The sequence below is a fragment of the Heteronotia binoei genome, chromosome 13 (genome assembly GCF_032191835.1).
Source record: "Heteronotia binoei isolate CCM8104 ecotype False Entrance Well chromosome 13, APGP_CSIRO_Hbin_v1, whole genome shotgun sequence".
Classification (NCBI taxonomy): domain Eukaryota; kingdom Metazoa; phylum Chordata; class Lepidosauria; order Squamata; family Gekkonidae; genus Heteronotia; species Heteronotia binoei.
The window spans coordinates 44,496,315-44,516,387 of NC_083235.1; the positions used below are offsets into that span (position 1 = coordinate 44,496,315).

At 44.7% G+C, this 20,073-nt stretch overlaps 1 protein-coding gene and 1 long non-coding RNA gene across 3 annotated transcripts in view; both read right to left on the minus strand.

Annotated features, from left to right (window-relative positions):
* Positions 1 to 9,448: 9,448 nt before the first annotated feature.
* LOC132581324 (uncharacterized) lies at positions 9,449 to 11,179 on the minus strand. Its single transcript, XR_009556115.1, has 2 exons — positions 10,813 to 11,179; positions 9,449 to 10,626 (listed from the first exon to the last, which is right to left on the minus strand). It is a non-coding gene; the product is annotated as an uncharacterized LOC132581324 (long non-coding RNA).
* A 514-nt stretch (positions 11,180 to 11,693) lies between these two features.
* ASIC1 (acid sensing ion channel subunit 1) overlaps positions 11,694 to 20,073 on the minus strand; it is a 203,245-nt gene continuing 194,865 nt past the window's right edge. For both annotated transcript variants that reach the window (XM_060252900.1, XM_060252899.1), the window contains 5 exons: positions 19,013 to 19,166; positions 17,378 to 17,469; positions 16,282 to 16,361; positions 15,011 to 15,115; positions 11,694 to 13,099 (listed from right to left, as the gene is read on the minus strand). In XM_060252900.1, the coding sequence (XP_060108883.1) occupies positions 12,995 to 13,099; positions 15,011 to 15,115; positions 16,282 to 16,361; positions 17,378 to 17,469; positions 19,013 to 19,166 (536 nt within the window). In that variant the 3' untranslated portion in view covers positions 11,694 to 12,994. The remainder of the gene's footprint in view (positions 13,100 to 15,010; positions 15,116 to 16,281; positions 16,362 to 17,377; positions 17,470 to 19,012; positions 19,167 to 20,073) is intronic.

A 20,073-nucleotide genomic window follows, 5' to 3' on the forward strand; every position in this document is an offset into this window, starting at 1 on the left:
GCTCTGAATAGCTGAGTTATAGCATTTTGGAAAGGGTTGCCAGGTCTTACCTGACTGCTGGTGGGGGTCCCCAGTCCTCTTTCTGGGAATCTTTGGCATGTACCCGAAGTGCCAGTGATGTCATTGCACAGGGCACGTCATGTGGGGGGGGGGGTGCTCTTATCATTTTTGTGGGGAATGATAGCATTTTACCCACATGCTAGAGCATCCCATGATGCAACATGCCTAGCATGATGACATCATCTCTTGGTGATGCCATTGCATCAAGCATACTGGAGCTCTTTGGAGGCAGGGCTTCCCCACTGGCAGCTCCATGGCAGCAGACTGGAGGCCCTGAAAGCAAGGGAAACCCTGCCCCTATCAGGGGAATGGCAACCCTAATTCTGGATCAGCTGGAGGTTCCAAGTTGCTTTTGAGGGGAGGCCAATGTAGAAGGTATTACAGTAGTTTGTTTCTGTGGCATAGCTAGGTCAGGCATATCAAGATAAGGGACCATCTTACTGGCTAGGCTAAGTTGGCAGAAAGCCTTTTTTTGTGTGTAGTTGCATTAACTTGCTTCTGCAGGAATGCTGAATCTAGTATGACCCAAAGACTTTTATCTGAGTTAGCAAGGGTCAGTTGAATTCCATCAAAGGTGGGGAGAACAGTGTCCTTTAAGAGTTGTATAACATTTCTTTCTACACTGTACTTTTCACGTACAGAGAAGTATTCAATACATCCTTGTGATTAAACGTTTCACTCCTCAAATCCCAACGCTTAAGAATGTCAGAATTCATATCCAGAATGGAGGGCAGGACCTAATATATGATGGCTGGCTATTTGTGCAAATGATATGAATGCACATTTATATCAAATTGGTATGAGTGAAAGATCTATCAGTGCTACATGGAGGAATTTGAGCAGCTCAGTTCTAAGATAGGCAAGAAACTAACATTTGCTTATAGTGTCAAGTCATGCCAGGCCTTAAAGTTCTGAGTCTTCCACCCAAAAAAATGTGCTGGAAGTTGCAGGAGAAATGCCCTGATGTGAGATGACCTTAATCTTCCCTATCAAATAAGCTTCACAACAGGATTTTTTAAATTGTAATCATCCCATCCTGGGGTGGTACTTTCTGGCAGCTGAAAGCTAGGGATGGTATAGACAGTGGCTGGTGATATTCCTGCTGAAAGCTGCTGGTGTCTTTTCAACAGATGCTGATAATCTACAAGGCCCAAAGGAAATGGGCCTGCCTTGGATTACTTGGTAGCCACATGGTGGAAAAACACAGAAATAGAAACATGTGGCTTTCCTAAGCATTGTGCTTTGTGTCAAATTTCTTCAAGTGGTCAGAGGAAGGAAAGATGGAACAGGATGCAACCGGGATTGCACATTGCCCTCATTCCCAGATCCTTGATGGATGTTACAAAAGAGCTGATCTGAAACACTGTTTGCCAGATTTTTTTAAAATTGGAGGTCACTATACTGCATGTTCTGTTTGACAAGTAATATTCTGCATTGTGGGTCTATGTGTATATGCTTGGCTCTGATTTCTGTGGCACCAGCTGGGAAGCTCATTTTCATGCCTAAGGCTGTTTGTCTGGGACCCTCCACCCTTCCCCTTCTGGAGGTTGGCCAGATAGCACTTGCTACAAACACAACCCATATTCCCCTCTTAAAGCTTTTTACAGTATAGTCCTTGGTAGAGTTACACCCTTCCCAGCTAATAGTTATACTGCATTTCAAGTGCCAGTTTTTAAAAAAACCCAATCCTAGGAACAGAGGCAAAGGGCAGCTTGCTGCCTGTCAGCGCCAGTCCCATACTGGCCATCCCACAGATAAACCCATCCATTCCAGATCACTGTGTATTTCAGGTCTGGGCAAGCTGAGAATGGCCAAGCTGAATGCAGCCCATCAGCCCAGTACTGATTCCTTAACCCCACCTCCCTATTTTTGCAGACCCAGAAAGGCAGTAGAAGAGGGTTTTCAGGTCTCTACTCTCTAGTGGGCTGCTACTCCTCATGATATTCATGGTTGTCCTTAGCCTAGTCTGCTCCCACTTACATCACCCCTTCATAAAACAATACTGCTTGAATTAATCATCCTCTTGATGTGTTAACATATGAAGGACAATTAATTCCCAGCACCACATGTCTCAGTTAATAGAGATTCAGAGGACAAAGTAAAGTCATGAATGATAACAGATGATGCAGAAAGTGGCAGTCTCTGCCTAGCAATCTGTGGCTGTGCTTCTGGGGAATGTGCATTACATAATCTTTGTCAAAAATACATCATGATGTATCTATATTTGGCACAGTAATATCATTTCATGGGTGGAATACAGCCCTGTCCTCTTTGGGGTGTTTTCAGATGATTAAAACGTTTCTAGTCCTTGCATTACCACTTATCTAGAACCAATATGGAAAGGTAGTATGTAGCCTTATTGTGAAATTTTTGAAGCAAATCAAGAGGAATATAGCTGCACTTTAGAGAAGCAGGGTATGCAACCTTTGAAGAACAAAATTAAAACTTTAAAAAATGGCCACACAGGGACTGGTTATTGCTGCAGGAAGGAAATTAATTTGTTTTTTTTTTTAAAAATACTGTTTCTCAGGCAAAGTTTCAAAGCAATTTGTGATATAATATCTAGTTAGTATCCTGTTTTTATGGGCAGAGGCCTTTTTTTGTAAACATTGCTGTATTTTGCCAAAGAAAAACTAAGCCTTTAATGTTAATCCCCCCATACAAATGTAAAACTTTTAGTGTTGTTGTAAACTGTATAGGTGTAGGGGGGGCCTCTCATTCAATTTTGGCAGAGGACCTTATCTTTGAAAAGCCCTTGCCCTCTGAGGCTTACCTGGTGCCTGCTTTATTCTCCTTTAGGCATCAGGCCAAAACATTTCACTTCACCCAGGCTTTGAACTCAGCCAGTGATATTCAATGGCTTGGGAGGCACACATGCCTCTTTGTCATGCCACCTGTGTCTCTTCTGGTCCCTGTTCTTCACAGTCGCACCTGTTTCTGTCCCAGGAAAGTGGGCAAGGCCCTTGCCTTAGTTGGACAGGACTGACAGATGATTGTCACAGCTGTTGCTACAGGGACAGGAGGACAGGTAGGATGCAAGCATTCCTGGGCTGCAGGCTGCAAGCTAGGAATAGAAATAAAGGACCCATCCTTTCCAACAATCCCCCAGCCTTCTGCACAGCCTTTCAATGCCTGGGCAGCTGCTGGGAGGATGGCATACTGACCAGAGAGCATACAACCACCCAGGGCCGGCCCTGGACTATTTGGCTCTCTAGGCAAGGCTAACTTCGGGCACCCCTGTCTGCATTGATAATGTCACTGAGTCACATGGAGAGTGCCCAATTTGGTGCCCCCAGAAGGTGGACACCCTAGGCAGTTGTCTAGTTTGTCTAATGGCAGGACTGGCCCTGCATCCACCACCTTGGCAGCCACCTGGGACAAGAGCAGGCTGGCCACAGTGTGTGTGTGTTTTGGGGGGGGAGGTGGTTTCACTCCCCTTTCTGCATGAGCAGCTTGCTCTTCTTCAGGCATCTTGGCAGTCTCATTCTCTCACCTGAGCTGCTGTGCCTCATGCTGAGGAGAGAGCCAGAAGGCAAAGAGGGAAGCCTTACTGTTCACTTTGGATGCAAAAGTACTGGCTATGGTTCAACAGTGGTGGAGAAAGAAAACCCTACATCCTCAGACGTACTCGGGTTCTAGTCATATATTTAATAAGAATAGTTAACATATTAGTAGATATGTGTCTTTGGTGGGCTGGTGCACAGAGCATGCAGTCATCATGTGACTTTTTAAAAGGTAATTAAAAATGTGGCTGTTCATGTTCCACAGAGTGAGGACCACTGAACTAAGGGTTTCTGCCTTTTACAGTTGTTTAATAATCTGCACGCCTAGCCTGAAGACTGTTTTATCACCCTTTTAGACTGCTGTTTTATGCTTTTATGCATTGCCTTGCTTTTATGCCTTTGCCTCTCACAACTTGAGTCATTCCCAATGAGCTTTGAGAGCTAACATGGAACCTCCATGTTCAGAACCAGTATACCACCGAGTATCAGATGTCTGGGACAGAAAATAGAGTAAGGCTTTTCATTTGTGATCTCTTAAGTGCTTCCCAGAGTCATCAATCAGGTTGGCCAATGCTGAAAATGAAGCACAAGGATTAGAAGGGTTTTTGGGCTGAATCCAGGTTCTTCAGTGATGATAGGATGTCCTGTCCTCTGGGTCTGTTGAACATTAATTGATTGGGAAGGAAGGATCCCTTGTTTGATTGACTGGGGGAAGAGACCAAAGTATTAGGAGAATTAGGATGCAAGTGATCTCTGTATGGCCAGGAAATAGTGCACACTATATTTTATTTGCTGATGACATTTACTTATTTATTTATGCCCCACCCTACTCCCCAACTGAGATCCAAAGCTACTCACATTGTTCTCCCCTTCTCCATTTTATCATTCACAACAATCCAGTGAGGTAGGTTAGACTGAGAGTTGTGGGACTGACCCAAGGCTACCCAGCAAGCTTCCATTTCAGAGGGGGGATTCAAAACCTGAGTCTCCCAGATCCTAGTCTGACCATCTACCCACCACTCCACCCTGGCTGTCATGGACCCCCCTGGATTGGGGATCTCTGTGCAGAACAGGATACTGCTCTTGCATTTCTCCTGTAGCCAGGCTGGGAAACAGCAACATCTCGAAGTCTGGAGGTTTGATGTTGGTCAGGATCTTAATAGCTAGCACTGGCTATTCAAGGCATCCTGTTCCCCATTACAGTACAACATTTTCTTTGGAAGATTCTTCTATCCTCTTACCTGTCCTTGGGATCAACTATGCTGATGGTGGTTATAGATGGTTCACAAGCAGACCTACTGTAGTCAAGTGCCATGGTTGGTTGGCCCAGCATTTCATGGCCTAGGTAAAAGCAAGCTGACAAGCAGGCCACCAGTGTGCTGTTCCCAGAGCAACGGGCAGGCAACAGCTCAGTTAACATTGCCTCCCACAGCACAGTATAGTTCCCTTTGCCCAGTGGTTCAGAGGAGGGGACCATGATGCTGCTAGGATTCTCTTATGCGTGTGAGTTGCAGCACAGATTGGCCACTTCCTCCCCACCCTCAAGATGATGTCGCAGTCCAGCGTCTTGTATTGTTGGGCAGGGCTGGGAGAATGGGAGAATTAATGCTACATTAGGCCTCCTTACACTAATGGACTTTGAGAGGAAGAAACAAATAAAGCAGTGGTGTTGAATGGAGATAATAGAGGTTTTGCTCTGTAGCTCCTCTGTGATTAAGCAAGCCTTGCAAAGCAAGCTCTTATGCAGAAGGAAGGGAGAGAGAGGGAGAAGGAAGGAGGTAACAGCCAGTTGCTTGGGGACCTGATTTGGCCCCCGGGCTGCATGTTTGACACCCTGATCTAATATATTGGTTTAATTTTCCAAGGTACACTTTATCCTCTCTCAAGGCACTTTTGTATGCCCTAATACACCTTTTTTGAATCATAGTTTTAAATAGGGTCTGTTTTCTGGGCAGTGCCATCTTTTCCCAAGAAAGCACAGGAAAGCAGCATGGTGTCAAAAGGCGGAGGTCATGCCTTTGAGAAGGTGACAATGGGCAGGTTTCTTCAAGTGGTGATTCTTCCTCAGTTGTAACGTATTGAAGAAGTTGATGCTACCCAGACAAGCAAGCCACCTTTCTTCTGCTTTTCTTCTATGGACTAATCAGAGGTGGCATATATTAGACCAATACCATTGCCTCTATAATTCTCTATCTGATGCAGAGGCTGCACCCAGTGTGTGCTGTGTGTGGTTCTGGGCAGGAACAGGGAATGCCATCCCAAATCTTCACAGGAGACCTCTGGATCCAGTACATGATGTATTTGATGTATTTGATGCTGGACATGATAGGGATCACAGAGCAGCCTTTTCTGGAAGATGGGAAGTCAAGAGAAAAATTTCTTTCCCATTCTGTGAAAAAGCTAATTTGATTTTTAAAATACATTTTGGGAAATCGTACAGAAGCGAACATTTCTACTGGCCCCAAGGTTTACTGACGCTATGCCCTTTGCAGTAAACACATCATAGAATTGTGGCATTTTCCTTGATCATATCAGAAATGCCTTGGTCTGAGATGTATCACATCTGCCATTAATGTGGAATGGAAACATAAAACATTTTCAAAAATCAGTTGCACATAATAGCCAAGTTGGACAACATTACATGCGCTTTACGCTCAAATTACAGACATGAGAAACACTGAAGACCCTATAAATATTACTTGCAAACTTGGCCTGTGTGAAGTACAAAATGTCTCTGAAAAATATCCAAAGTCCCTTTTTAAATTATAACCAGCCTTCACAAATATACAGTTAAGACTATACATTTCTGGTACAGAGTATGACTTCCATATGAGCGGGCTGCCAGAGTCTCATTCATACCTGGTAGTGTATTCCAGACTTAATCAAAAGTGAGAAATCAGGTGGAGTTTTCCTTGCTGGAGAAAGGTAACATGTAATATCCATTACTAATCTTATATCTTCATTATACATGTCTGGAGTTGGTGGCACCGAACTAGGGCTGCCAACTTTCAGGTGGCACCTGGAGATTTGCCACCATTACAGTTAATCTCCAGATGACCGATATTTGTTCCCCTGGAGAAAACGGCTGCTTTGGAAGATGAACTCCATAGCATTATACCCTGCTAAGTCCCTCCTCTCCCAAAACCCCGCCCCCACAGGCACCATTCCCAAAATCACCTGGTATTTTCCAACCCAGATCTGGCAGCCCTACACCCAACTCAGCCTCTCTCCCCCTCGCTGTGGCTTCCCCATCATGTCCAGCAGCCTTACATCTAAGCAAGTTGCTGCTGTTGCTACCAGGTCAAACATGGCCTGAGCTCTCTTTCCCCCCCTCCCTTCCTCCCTCTCCACTCACCCAGCAAAGATCCTGGTCAGAAAGAAAGACGCAGCAGCACCAGGGCAGCAGGAGTAAGAGAAGCCTCACCAGAAGCCAGTTGTCACTATAGCAGCCCTTGGAAGCACCAGTAATGGCCCAGCAGGGACAGCTAAGGTCAAGAGTCCCAGTCCAGCAGAGTACCAAGGAGGCCAGGAGGCAACAGCCCAGCAGAAGTTCCTGGGGGGGGGGGGACTAGGAAGGCAAGGAAGAGGGCCAGCTGGGTTGGAGAAGGCAATTTAAAGGGGTAGTACTCCAACCCATAGCCTAGGCGGTGAGGATGAGGAGGGCTGTGGCTAACTGAAGGACTGGGAGGATGCATTTAGGTAGGCTCTAATACCAGACCAGGGAGGAAAGAGGAGATGTTTGCCTTAGATAAAGGAGCAATCTCCTAGGGAAGACTTGGGTGCTGTAACTCTTTCTCCTATCCCCTTCACCCCTGTTCTGAGGCTTGGGGAGTCCCAAAGAGGTGGGATGTGATGACGGAGGAAAACGGGGGTGGTGCTGGTGTGGGAGGACCCTTGCAATGTTCTTCTGCCTTAGATTGCTATTCCTGTTTACAGATGGAAAATGGATGAAATATTTTTGAATTTGGCTACTCAGCATTCTATGCTGGAGGATGAATCAGAAGCATAATTTCTCAGGTGTGAGGCCATACAGATGCTCATTGGATGTGGGCAGGGCCAGATTAACAATTAGGCCAAGTAGACACTGGCCTATGGGACCCCACACCTTTAGGGGCCCTGGGCCAGCTCCCCCCCCCAGTTTCCCCCCTGCTTGCAGCCCTTCCAGCCTGCATGCACAGCCAGCAACTGAGCCGCTTTTTACCCAGCTTGCCTGGTGCGGCTGATGCTGGCATCATCACCAGGTTTGCACCTCTCTGTCTCTCCCCCACAGCTTTGTCAAAGGGGCTTTTGAGAAGGTGCCTGCAGGCAGCAGGGCAGCCGCTCCAACTTGGAGATAATTTGTGAGGGGCCCCCCCGTGAGATTTTGACTGCCTAGGGGCCTCCACAGAGTTTAATCCAGCCCTGGATGCAGGTATGAGATCCAGCTTCAGTCCAACCTGAGTGTTCAAATGAACAGAGTCTATGAAATTTCTGGGCAAAACCTTTTTTTAAAAAAAATCTGTTTGAATTGGATAATCTGCCCCTAGTTCAGGTTTATTTCCAGTGACACTAGGGTATACAGTACATCTTGATCCTGTCATGTACCTGCCAATCTCATGGAGACAGTTGTTTCTAATTAACCCTCCACAACATTACTGCATGCTCAATTTTATACAATCCCAAGCCTATGCTTAAAGACATCTTCTGATTGTGAATGTTGATTGCACTTGTTCCTATAGCAATTAGGAGCCATGGCTTAATGGTGGAGCATCTGCTGTGTATGCAGAAGGTCCCCAGTTTAGTCCCCAGCAATCCCAGTTCAAAGGATCTGCCTGAGATTCTGGAGAGCTTCTGCCAGCCACCATAGACAACACTGCCCATAAGCAGTCCTCATGTGAATGGATGGTTTTATCTACCCTTGGCTGCTTCTGCACACTCTGTAGAAGCATTATAATTATTAGATGTTTATACCCAGCTTTTCTTCCCAGTGAAGACCCAAAGTGACTTACACAATGATTCTCCCCTCCCCATTTTACCCTCTAAGCGCACATGAGGTATGTTAATTAGGTTGAACAAGAGAAAGACAAAGTATGTGACCAGCCCAAGATCACACTGCAAACTTCCATAGCAGGGTGAGGATTTGAATCTGGGTGTCCCAGATCTTACTCTATTGCACCAACCATTACACAGTGCCTGGAGATCTAAGAGAAGCACGGGCCTGTCAAGACCAGTGGCACTGAGGGTGGGTGTGTTGCTGGGGCCCCAGGTTTTTCATAGGACCCACCATTCCAACAGTGGGACCATTCTCCCTTTGCACAGAGCACCTTAGAAAACCAGAAGCAGCAGTGAAGAATTCTCTTTGCCTGCACAGGCTCTATCGGATTAAGGGAGATTTTAGTGTTCAAATTATAAGAGTGATTTCAGTGTTTAACAGTGCAATCCTGAGAACACTTTCCTGAGAGTAAGTCCCATTGAGCAGACTTAAGTAGAATTCTGAGTAGACCTGTTTAGGATTGCACTGTAAATCTATGAAGGTAGGGGCCCTTAATAAAATCCACAGTCTCCACTCCTGGCTTCCATTCTTGTAATAGAGCTTGGAAAACCAAGTCATGGGTTTGGAATGTAGCATTCGACAAAGCACAGCTCCAGAGCCTAAAATACAGAGCCTAAAAGTCCTCCTCTCCCCACTTGCTTCTGTAATCTGAGGAGTAAATGCCTTGCTTAGGAGCCTCTTCAGATCCTGGAGCTGCTATTTGGCCATGTCTGGATTGTATAGTTGAGTATAAATCACTGTGGCCAGAATGGGAACCAACTCTATAGCCCGGTCACAACAAAGCAAAATAAAAGAAAGAATAATCCTAATAATGATGGATTTCTGCAGTCTAGCTAAGGAGAAACAGGCTGAGTCTCCATGGTTGATATCATTTATATCATTGTTAAGAGGAGCAAGTTTTGATATACAATGCATTTTGTCATCTTCTTGTGCTTCCTATGAAAATGTGTACATAGTACAGATACCAGAGATAATTCAACACTTTATACACTTGAAGGCATTCAGAGATTGGTAGTTGAAAAAAGAAATAATAATGGCACAATATCAAGGCTTTTGATGCTACTAGATGGATATATACACTGACATGATGCATATAGAGGTGTGTGTGTCTGTATATATATATATGTACATATATATAATAATATATATCATATATTTTATATATATATAAGAAATATAAAATGAGCATGACATAGTAAAAATGGACATACAACTTTAAAAAGAAAAAAGGTCAAATTTGAGCCCTATCTTCAAAAGCTTTCAAGCAGAAAAGAAGAAATAATTGGAAGGAAAACAAATGCAAAACACTCCAAAGGAAGAACCCTCCTGAAAGGTCCCTAGGACACTTTCTGGTCATGGCGGAGCTGCTGCAGCATCTTTGGGACTTCTGGGGCCTTGGTTGATTCAGGAGGCCAAGTACAAACAAACCTTCACAACAATCTTAACAATCCCAAACAAAGCTCTGGAATAATAAGGATCAAAGAATTAAAAAGCCATACAAAAACAATGAGATTTTATTGCAAAAGCTCTTAAAGATAAGGAGAACTTTGGCCCTTGGGGCTGCACATGCAGCAGATCTGGGTTAATGTTTGAGGAAAAGACTGGACTGTGCCGGGGAGTGGGGCAGGCACTAGATGCTGTGGGGCCCAGGCAGAGAGGCAGGGTTGATTTCCTTTCAAGGTGAAACAAAAAACTCATTGCGGACTTATTCCCATTAGGCAGCAGGCCAAAAACAAATTGAGAGGCAGTTTTCATGAGGAGTGCCCCTGTGTCATCAAGGCCTGGGGATTCTGGGAGGCTGAGGGTGAATACCTGGGTTTTCTCAGGAAACAGTTCTTTCAGCTCTTAGTTTAACCTCCTTAATTTAAACCAATCAATTTATTTAGTCTTCCTTTTTTCTTCAGGCATAAAGCCTGGAGGGATGAGAAGTCCAGCTCCATGCCCCATCAGAAGACCCATCATGCAGTTGCCCAATATGGCTTATCTCAGGCAATCCTGAGTCACTTTATGACTATTGATGACTCGCCAGGGCTTTTTTTGTAGCAGGAACTCTTTTGCATATTTGGCTACACCCCCCTGATGTGGCCAATCCTCCAAGAGCTTACAGGACTCTTCTTACAGGGCCTAGTGTAAGCTCTTGGAGGATTGGCTTCATCAGGGGGTGTAGCCTAATATGCAAAGGAGTTCCTGCTACAAAAAAAGCTCTGACCCATCCACTCAAGTGAATCTGGACCAACCTCAGCTGCCCATGGTCTGGGAGACTGAAAGGATATAATCATCCAAGCTGAAGGTGGGTTACAGAGGATGTAGTTTGGTGGCCCAAACCTTGCTCCCTAGCCTCACTGATCTTTATTGAACAACTAAATTTTGAGACAGTTGTCTCTCCCCTTGGTGACTTGGGCAATCCTACTTTCTAGACACTTTCTATAAGAATGGAGCAGGGTGGAGAAGGTTGCTTCAGATTCATTTCATAAAACAAAATTCCAGGTGAGTTTCCCTCCTCCAATAGGACTGATTCACCAAAAGTGCTTTTATTGCATTGGCTATACTTTGTGGTTGGTTTCTGGATAACAAATCTGATTCCCCCTCCAACCCCCCCATGGTTTTAAATCATGTGTAACTAGGGGTAAGATGGAAAGATCCATTGGGGTAAAGTACAGCTTCACCATTTTCAATGATAACTTTCAACACCATTACTCTGTCTTCTTTGCCTTGCTTACTAGGCACAGGTTACAGTGCAAGCCACACCAAACACAAATATCAAAATGGAAGATCAAATCACCTTTGTCTTCCCCTCCATGATATTCAACCCTTCCACATCCAAGATTTCTTTCCCAAAGGAGTGTTTGCTCTTGGCAGATGAGGGGTTTCACAGCAGCTTGGATAATCGGGTTGGATAAGGATGTTGCAAAAACAGGAGTTGGGTTTTCTGCAAGACCTCTGCATTAGGTGGAACTCAGAAACCTGACCTGCTGAAACTCAGGAGTGATTTCTTCACTTCTCTGAGCTGGCCCTTTTTCATTTCAGTGCTGAGGGTGCAAAAGTTTTACGTGATTTGGATACATTTCCTTGGAGACCTTGTGTTGTCTAGTGTTGTTTATCACCAGCAAACTGCTAGCCGTAAGGCAGGATGAGCTACGCTCGCCCATAGGTATTTAGGGGCAATGCATTTCCTGCAATGTATTTGAGCAGAGTTACTGATCTAAATTTCTTAGAGATCTCTGTTATTCTTTCAAGTCCTGGTGCTGAGTCCAAGAGGCAGGAACTGATCTATGTCACCTCTACAATTCTGTGTAGCCAAAGAATGACACCATCCTGTTCCTAGCTGCAGGACTGGGCTAAGGGTTGTGGGAAGTGATGCATGGTTTACATGCCACCTGCTTTCTTTTCCTTTCGGCAGGCAAGGAACCCTTGTGAAGAAATATACTGGAAACCATCTAGTTTTGTAGCCTACTAAGAATTCTGAGGGATTCTTGCCGAACCTTCAGAATTTTCACACTATCCCTAAGAACATGCATGGGTAGGATGGAGGGGGGGGGGAGAATGGGGGCGGGCAGTTCACAAAGCTGATGTTTTCAACTTTGGGACATCTCCACAGTTCCTTCACCTGTCTCATGTGGTGGGGACTCATTTTAGACCTAGAAAGGAATCTAAGCTGGGCCAGATGGGAAGTTGCTAGTTGGATGAGACAAGCAGATGACAACATGTTCTAACTGAGGGGGCCTCTTCACAGGTTAGGTCACAGTCTTGCCATAAGGGAAAAGGTGTGGCTGTGCCCCATGATGATACATAGCAAGGGAGGCGGGGAAAGGAAAGGGAGCAACATGTCACGCACCTCCTTTGGCTAGGCAAAGCAGTCCCTACAAATGGCACACCACAGAGGAACAGCCCGACTGGCACTCTTGTAGGTTCTTCTTGGCATCAAGATTCAAAAGGAGAAGGCTCCACTTGAGACGACTGCCCCCCAGCAAGGCTTGCTGTGGGCACGAAGCGGGATGATGACAGATAGAGGGACAGACAGACAGTCAAGATGTGTGTGGGGGGGTTGTATGAAGGAGAGAAGGCTGTGCCCTCTCCTCCACTTGACACAGCAGAAGGTTCTTCTGGCAGCTCTTCTGCTGAGTTCAAGTCCAAGGCCATTATTGGGGCAAGAACAGTTCCTGGAGTGGACCTGGCAGCACAGACCCTCCCCACACTTCTGTCCACCTGGCTCTGTGTGCGTATCGCTGCCTTGGCCTGGGGAAGGTGGATGAGGGGGGCCTGGATTTTGCAGCTTCCCCAGGAGTCTGAGATAGAGGCCCTGACATGTCGGTTGGCAGGTTCATGGGCTGGGCTGGGCCAGGGCTGCTCAGCACGGACCCTTCCCTTTGGTAGCGTTGGTTGTACATCCAGGTGTCAGTTAGCAGGTAAAGTCCTCGAAGGTGCCCCTGGCTGGGTGGTGAGGTAGGATGTTGGCTGCATACGTCATGCCAGCTGGATGCCCTCGGATATTCTCACATGGATTCTGAAAGAGCAGGAGACAGGAAGGAGGAGATTAGAATGGAGAACATAGTGGTCAAGAGAACAGTATCTATATTGTGAACAGGGCTTTTTTTGGTAGCAGGAACTCCTTTGCATATTAAGCCATGCCCCCTTATGTTGCCAAACCTCCTGGAGCTTACAGTAGCCCCTATACTAAGAGCCCTGTAATCTCTTGGAGGATTGGCTGATACATCAGGAGTGTGTGGCCTAATATGCAAAGGAGTTCATGCTACAAAAAAGCCCTGATTGTGAACATTTGCCACTCACTACAAATAGCAGATGAGAGCCAGCCCTGGAGTATAGATGCCAGAGTTGCTTCCCACCCTCTCATCTCAGAGCCTCTGAACCTCTAACAGTTGTATGTACAACTGAAATTCAGCAGGTGAAATTTTTCTTAGGGATGGGGAAAGTTTTGCCTACCAGATTTTTGCTTGTCTGCAGTTACTTAACAGAGGATAAAGACAAATGAGCTTTGCCAGAGAACAAGAACGTGGTGTGATGAGGATGGAGCAAACATGATGGTTGGCATCTTTAGAGAGTGGGAAAGCAAACAGCAGGAGCTGTGGGGTGAATACGGATGTAGCTCAGTGGTGGGGACTGGTGGGAGCTGCCAATAATCAGACAGCACTGGGTAAGACAGATCAGTAGGGCTGGATTTCTGTTGACAGCAGGGGGGTGGTGTTTCCACCCATTTCCCCATCCTGTGGCAGACCTCTGATTCCCCCTTCAAGTTGTCTCTGGGGGAACTCAGGAGCATCATTTTGTAGCAAAAGGGCAGAAAGCAAGAAAGTTGCTCTCTGCAATGGAAATCCTCCTACCAGTGGATATTTTCGGCAGAATCCAAGCTACAGTCTAGTAAAAACAAAAAACAGGATATTCATTGCATTTGAAAGAGTGACTTGTAAGAGGTTCTGCCTGTTGAGAATTCTGATTTCTGAGAAAGGTGGAGGGGAATGTCAGCAATTGTGGCAATTTTTCAGACTATGCCTGCTTACCCTTTCTATAAGCCAAGATAAGCAGATAAGATGTTCCAAAGGCTTCCTGACACTCTTGCTTCCCTTGGTTTTTATGACCATCTCCTATCTTCTCTGCCCACCTCTGGGGGACTTTCTGAATTCTCTTCAGCCAGAGACTTGCTTATATGTGGCTGTTTTGGATGCAATGAATCTAATGGTCAGCCAGGGTTTTAGAACAAGGCAGCTTCATAAGTGTACACACAAAGAAGTCATGGGATAGCTGCTTAAAGACTTACCATTTGGCACCTGGAACCTAGGGAGAGGTTGCCATTTGCTAGTTCAGAACCCTCAGCACAGAATGACCAACCTTGGGTTTTTCTAACCATCTGCCAAAAGCTTGGTCGTGCTGACCTTTACCAGAAGGTCAGAGGCCACTTCTGGTTTTAACTTTTAAGTTGAACTTTTAAGTGCCTACTGATCATTTTCTCAATTCACATTCACAGCATATCCACCTTCCAGAGTTATATTAAAAGTCATTCCCTTTCCTCGGGGATTGAAATTGAGGGCAAGGCAGGACCTATTACAGAGAACTCTTAGGGTCCTTGTTACCAGTTACCAGAATCTTTGGGGAAACTTGTGACTTGGCTCAGCATCTGCTTGGCACGCTCAGGATCCCAGGTTCAATCCTTGGCATCTCCAGTTAAAAGAATTAGGCAGTAGATGATTTCAAAGACCTCTCTCTGAGACCCTGGAGAGCCACTCTCATTCAAAAGAGAAAATACTGACCTTGTCTAACCAATAGTCTGATTGCACATAAAATAGTTTCATTTGTTCACATATACAAATCCAGTATATCAGTAATGGCCAAGGTTCCTAAGATTCTGGAATAAGTGAGTCATTTTATACTAGGGCAAGCATTATGGATTTTAGACACTCACGTGGCGTTTCACGTCATCCAGGCTCAGGGCCACACCCTTGTCACTGTTGTTGCCTTTGTGTTTCTTCTGGCACTTGCCACGGCGGCAGAGGCGGAATTTAATAACCTAGAGATGGAGTTAGAGGATGTTTTGGTTGCTTGAAGCAAAATGCTTCTTATTTGATGTTCCAAAATGATAAATCCACTATTGTAGAACTAGTTGTGGTAGCTAGAACTTTCATGTATAGTGTGGCTTGTTTTAGAAGTAATACAAAACCATGGTTTAATTAGCTTAACTGGGCTCAGCATGATTGTCTAAATGTGGGCCACTCCACTAATTATGGTAAACTGGGATCAGAAACTCTAGCTTGAACTTGTTTATTAGTTAATCTTAACTATGATTTTGTGTGATTCACGGTTGTAAATCTCCTGGCTTGTCCTCTGGTGCCACCCTTGGTACAGTGCAGGCTGGGATATCAACCAGGTGTCAGTGGGTAAGTGAGGGAAAGAGCAAAGGGTTTGAAACCAGCAATTAGGATTTGAATGGTCATCTGTGAGCAGAATTATGGTTTCTCAGACTAGCCATAACTAAAATAAACCTTGGCTTGTTGCTAGGTCTGAAATCAAGCAACAAGCGAACAACACTTTTGTTTTAATGGGGAAAACTGCCTAATTCTTGTTATGACTAGTCAAACCACTATAATAAGAACATTCCGGGATGGATATGCACAGAAATGAGCTTGGGAATGCAAAGGGAAGGGGTGGGGACATCTTCCTAGGACAGACATAAGCTTCAGTATAGGAAGGAAAATGGAGGAGGGAGTAATAAGTGAACCCAGTATTAGGTAAACATCTTAAAGCAATGGAGAGAAATGTGCATGTCTCTGAGTTGGGGGATGTCCAACTTACTGCATTGCTGTGGCTACAATGAGACTGTCTTGGCTTAGTGTTAAAAGAGGTAGGACAGAGTTGCAAAGAACTAGACTTAGCAGTATCCCCGTGCAGTGGGAATGTTTCTGGGGGAGAGAGGCACAAACTGAAAACCTTCAAGAAACTACAGTGCTCTGAAAACCTTCAGAAAACAGGCATATTTTTTTGAGGGAGCATCTCAGTAAGATGGAATGGCAAGGGTCCTTCAGGGAGGTCACAGCTGGTTCCCAGGAAGTTGCCTGGCTAGGCAGTTTACAGGTCCAGATCTTCTTAGAACTTCATCGTGACCCTTTAGGGCAGTTTCTAGGCCACAAGCAAACCTGCACCCTTCCTTCCCCTTATGTTCTGGATACTTGAACTCACCTCATAGGCGTAGTCAAAGAGCTCAAGAACAGTTAATATACTGGCTCCGATGAACAGACCCATCTGTCCCCCAATGTCACCTGCAGACAAGAAGAAAGTGGGCAATACTAACGAGGCACCGAGATCTGGTGTGCTTCTGGAGCTCTACACTGAGCTTTATGGGTGCAGCTCATGACCCCAGATTACCTAAGCTGATTTTAGAAGTCTTCTACAGTTCTGGAGACTGAGTTAACCAACCCCCCCATCCAGTATTTTTGCTTCAAGTACTTTGTTGAAGAAAATGAGGGATTTTGATTTGGGGGATGTAGGAGCGTATGTCTATCGACCCCACAGTCTGATACACTAGGCCATACTTCCTGGCACATCAAAACTTGCTGACATACCCCTTACTTGCCCAAAATCTATCAGGCTCCACCCCTCACCAGTTAAGCCCCACTCCTGGCTCCACCCCCATGTGGATATTTTTAAAGCCACAGTCTGGTGAGCTTATGTGCAGGATGCATTCTTTGATAAAGAGTTCCCTCTCTGCTTTCCCCAGTGCTCCAGACTTGAATCCTTTCCCCCCAGCTTGGCCTAGGAGCTGTCAGTGACTCTGTACAGGGCTTCAAATGCTTTATCCTTAAAACAAGACAAAACCCTGTATGCATAAACATCTGGATTCTGTGATTTGTATAAATCATACGAATTTGCATATATTTGCTTATTGTTATACAATTTATTTTGCATCTAAGTAGAAATGAGGAGCAATAGCTATGTAGTCTAGTGTGCTGACTACTGGGAATCGCTCCCTTCGTCTTTTCCCCCCAACTTCCTGTCCTTGAAAGCTTAAGGTCTAGAAACTGCTCTCTGAAAGAGTAAAAACTGAATTTCACAAGATACCACATTTGGCAGCTAATGCTAATCTGGTAACTAATACTAATCTTTGTACTTGTCTGGTGTAAATGTGCAATTGCAACTGCAGCCATGATTATGTATGTTTTGCATATAGTAGCTAGTTGGACCTTGAACTGAGCCCATTTTGGGGGAAGGTCACAACTGGGGAAGGTTGGAGGCATGCAGGCTACCCCCTAGTTGCTGGCCAAAAAGATTGTCTCACCCAGAAGTCCAGCCACTTCATACGCTTTCTTCTGCTCAATGGTCTCATAGTTCAGAGCTTCAAAGAAAATGTCCAGTACCAAGATGTTCTCCCTGTATAAGAGGAAGGGAGGTGATAGGCAGTCCTTGGCACTACAAGAGCATGCCTGGCATTCACAAAGGAACCTGCCCACAACAAACCTATGGATACACCAGCATGGTCATTTGCCTGCCTGGATCTAAAATACGAATATCGAATTGATGCCAATCAAAGGCACTGAGTTATTGATTTCAAGAAATAAGGACACATCACAATATAGAGTTTGAAAGGACCAGAATTGGTTGAAAGACTCACAATACAAGAGAGATCGGTTGGAAAGGGCAGAGAGTGAATGTGTTAATGATGACGTAATCTTAGGCTGGAGACAGACAACAGTTGTTAAGAGAGTTGAAAGTGACTTGAGTGAAGCATATTTTCTTTTGATGTAAACACAACTTGCCCCACTCTATCCTGGAGTCAAACAGTTTTTTTGGGGAAAAAGACACTGGTAAGTGAACTGCCTTCAGCTCTCTAAAGATACCACTATTGTCTGTCTCTGGGTTAATGTGTTTTGGGTCTTAGTGGTGTGTAGACTGTCTTTAGTGTTTGGGACTGTGCTCATTACACATATAGTTTCTTCAGTATAGGACCATTTGTGGCTCAAAACATTTAGTTCCGTTTACAATTCTTTCTCTGGGCTTTTCTTCATAGGGTATTTTAGTTAGTTCTGGCCCCATACTGTTTTGATTTGTCCCCTGATTACTATATGCATTTCTGTGCCTTCAGTTTTTGCTTATTGTAAAAAATGTATACCTGTTTCTTTGTTTTCCCTGGTTCTTTTGAAAACTTTTACCATGATTGTTTTCTGGAAGCCAATTTTGAGTCACCTTTTTCCTCCTGCATAATATTTCTGCTCTTTTCTTTGTCTTTTCCGCTCCCATCCACCTCCAGCCCATTTGCTGATGATTGGACTGTTGTCATCATCAAACCCCTACTTCTACCCCCCCCTGCCCTCTGAAGATCAAAATTTTAAAAGTACAACTCTTATATCAGTGTGTTGATATGTTGATATAAGCATACACATACATTAAAAAACAAATTTAGGTTTAGCAGGTTCTCTGAATCCCTAGCTTTCTTCTTTTTTTAAAAAGTAAGTCTCTATCCCCTCCATTTGCTAATAATTTTTCTCTTATATCTTCAATATATAACTATATCAGTATTGATGATACCATTGATGACAACAATACCCTCATTATTTAAGGCGTGGAAGACAATGAATCAATTTTACATCTGTGAAAATGGCAGATGCAGTCATCTGCAGATTGAAGCAGGTGAAGGGCCAATTTCCTTGAGTTTGATCTTGTTGGTTCTGGCTTGGCCAGAATAGAGGAAGTGCCAGAATTAAAAGTGCAGCGATTCAGGGCTGGATTCATAGGTTCCATTCTTCTAGATGATGCCTTCCTCTGGGGCATGGAGCCCTCCATTGTGGGGCAACATATACCTGGGGAAGTCTCCTTGCATTGTAGGAAGGGTTCCTTTAAATAAAGAATGGACCTTGGCACCCAACCCAATAGCATTGTGGGGTGGGTGGGAGTTGAGGGCAACAGAGGTACTCACGCAATGTACTGCTCACTCTTGTTGTATTTCTTGGCCAGGTACTTGGCTGATGCCTTGCTGGGGATCTTGACCATGGAGAGCTCCTTGTTGTAGCGGGTAACATTGCAAGGCATCTCACATACACAGTACTCATTGTCCTTTTCCACCAAGAAGTCTGGGGCAGAAGGCAGGAGTCACATGGAGTGGGTGCAAAACAAATCAAACACAAACAAATTGAAAATGTTAGGAACAGTGGGGGAAAATGTGAAAGGTACTTAGAACATTTATATCTAGATGTTCTTATTCAGCCTGAAGTGGCTTATAAAACAAAGCTATGAAAGCAAGGGGTAAGATAGTTAAGAGCCGGGGTGATGTAGTGATTAGAGTGCTGGACTACAATCTGGGAGACTCAGGTTTGAATCCCCACTCTGCCATGGAAGCTTGTTAGGTAACCTTGGGTCAGTCATACACTCACAACCTAAACTATTTCACAGAGTTATTGGGAGGATAAAATGAAGCGAGAGTGAGGTAAGCCTCTCTGGGTTCCCACTGGGAAGAAAGGCAGGGCACAGATGAAGTGACTCAACAAAATCAGATGAAAATGAAACACCAAAGACAGCAAGAAAATATTTACAAAGCTCCAAAGGAGCAACTCCATAGAAAATGGAGCACCTCCCCCAAAACTTAATTCTGTTGGCCAAGCCCTTAGAAAGAAGCTTCTTAAAAATGATGCAAAAGAACAGTGGCAGCACAATATATGAAATCCAAAAATACAACAATACAAACTATTGTGCACAAACAAACACTCTTAACTGGTGTATATAAAGTTCTATTATAATGAAATGAACAGCCTACAACAGTGGGCATACATTCATACAGTATAAATAGAAAACAACAGTCTCAAAACAATATACCAAGGAGGACCCCACACAGTCACTGAGTTTTCCAAAATGAGTACACAGACTCAAAAATAATGTTCCACAGGAGTCCCTCCGTTGTTTGTTGACTTCTGAAGGACAAATTCTAGCCTTCACGCAAACCCCGGATTTGATTGCGTTCCGCTGCTCCTGCAGCTTCCTCGT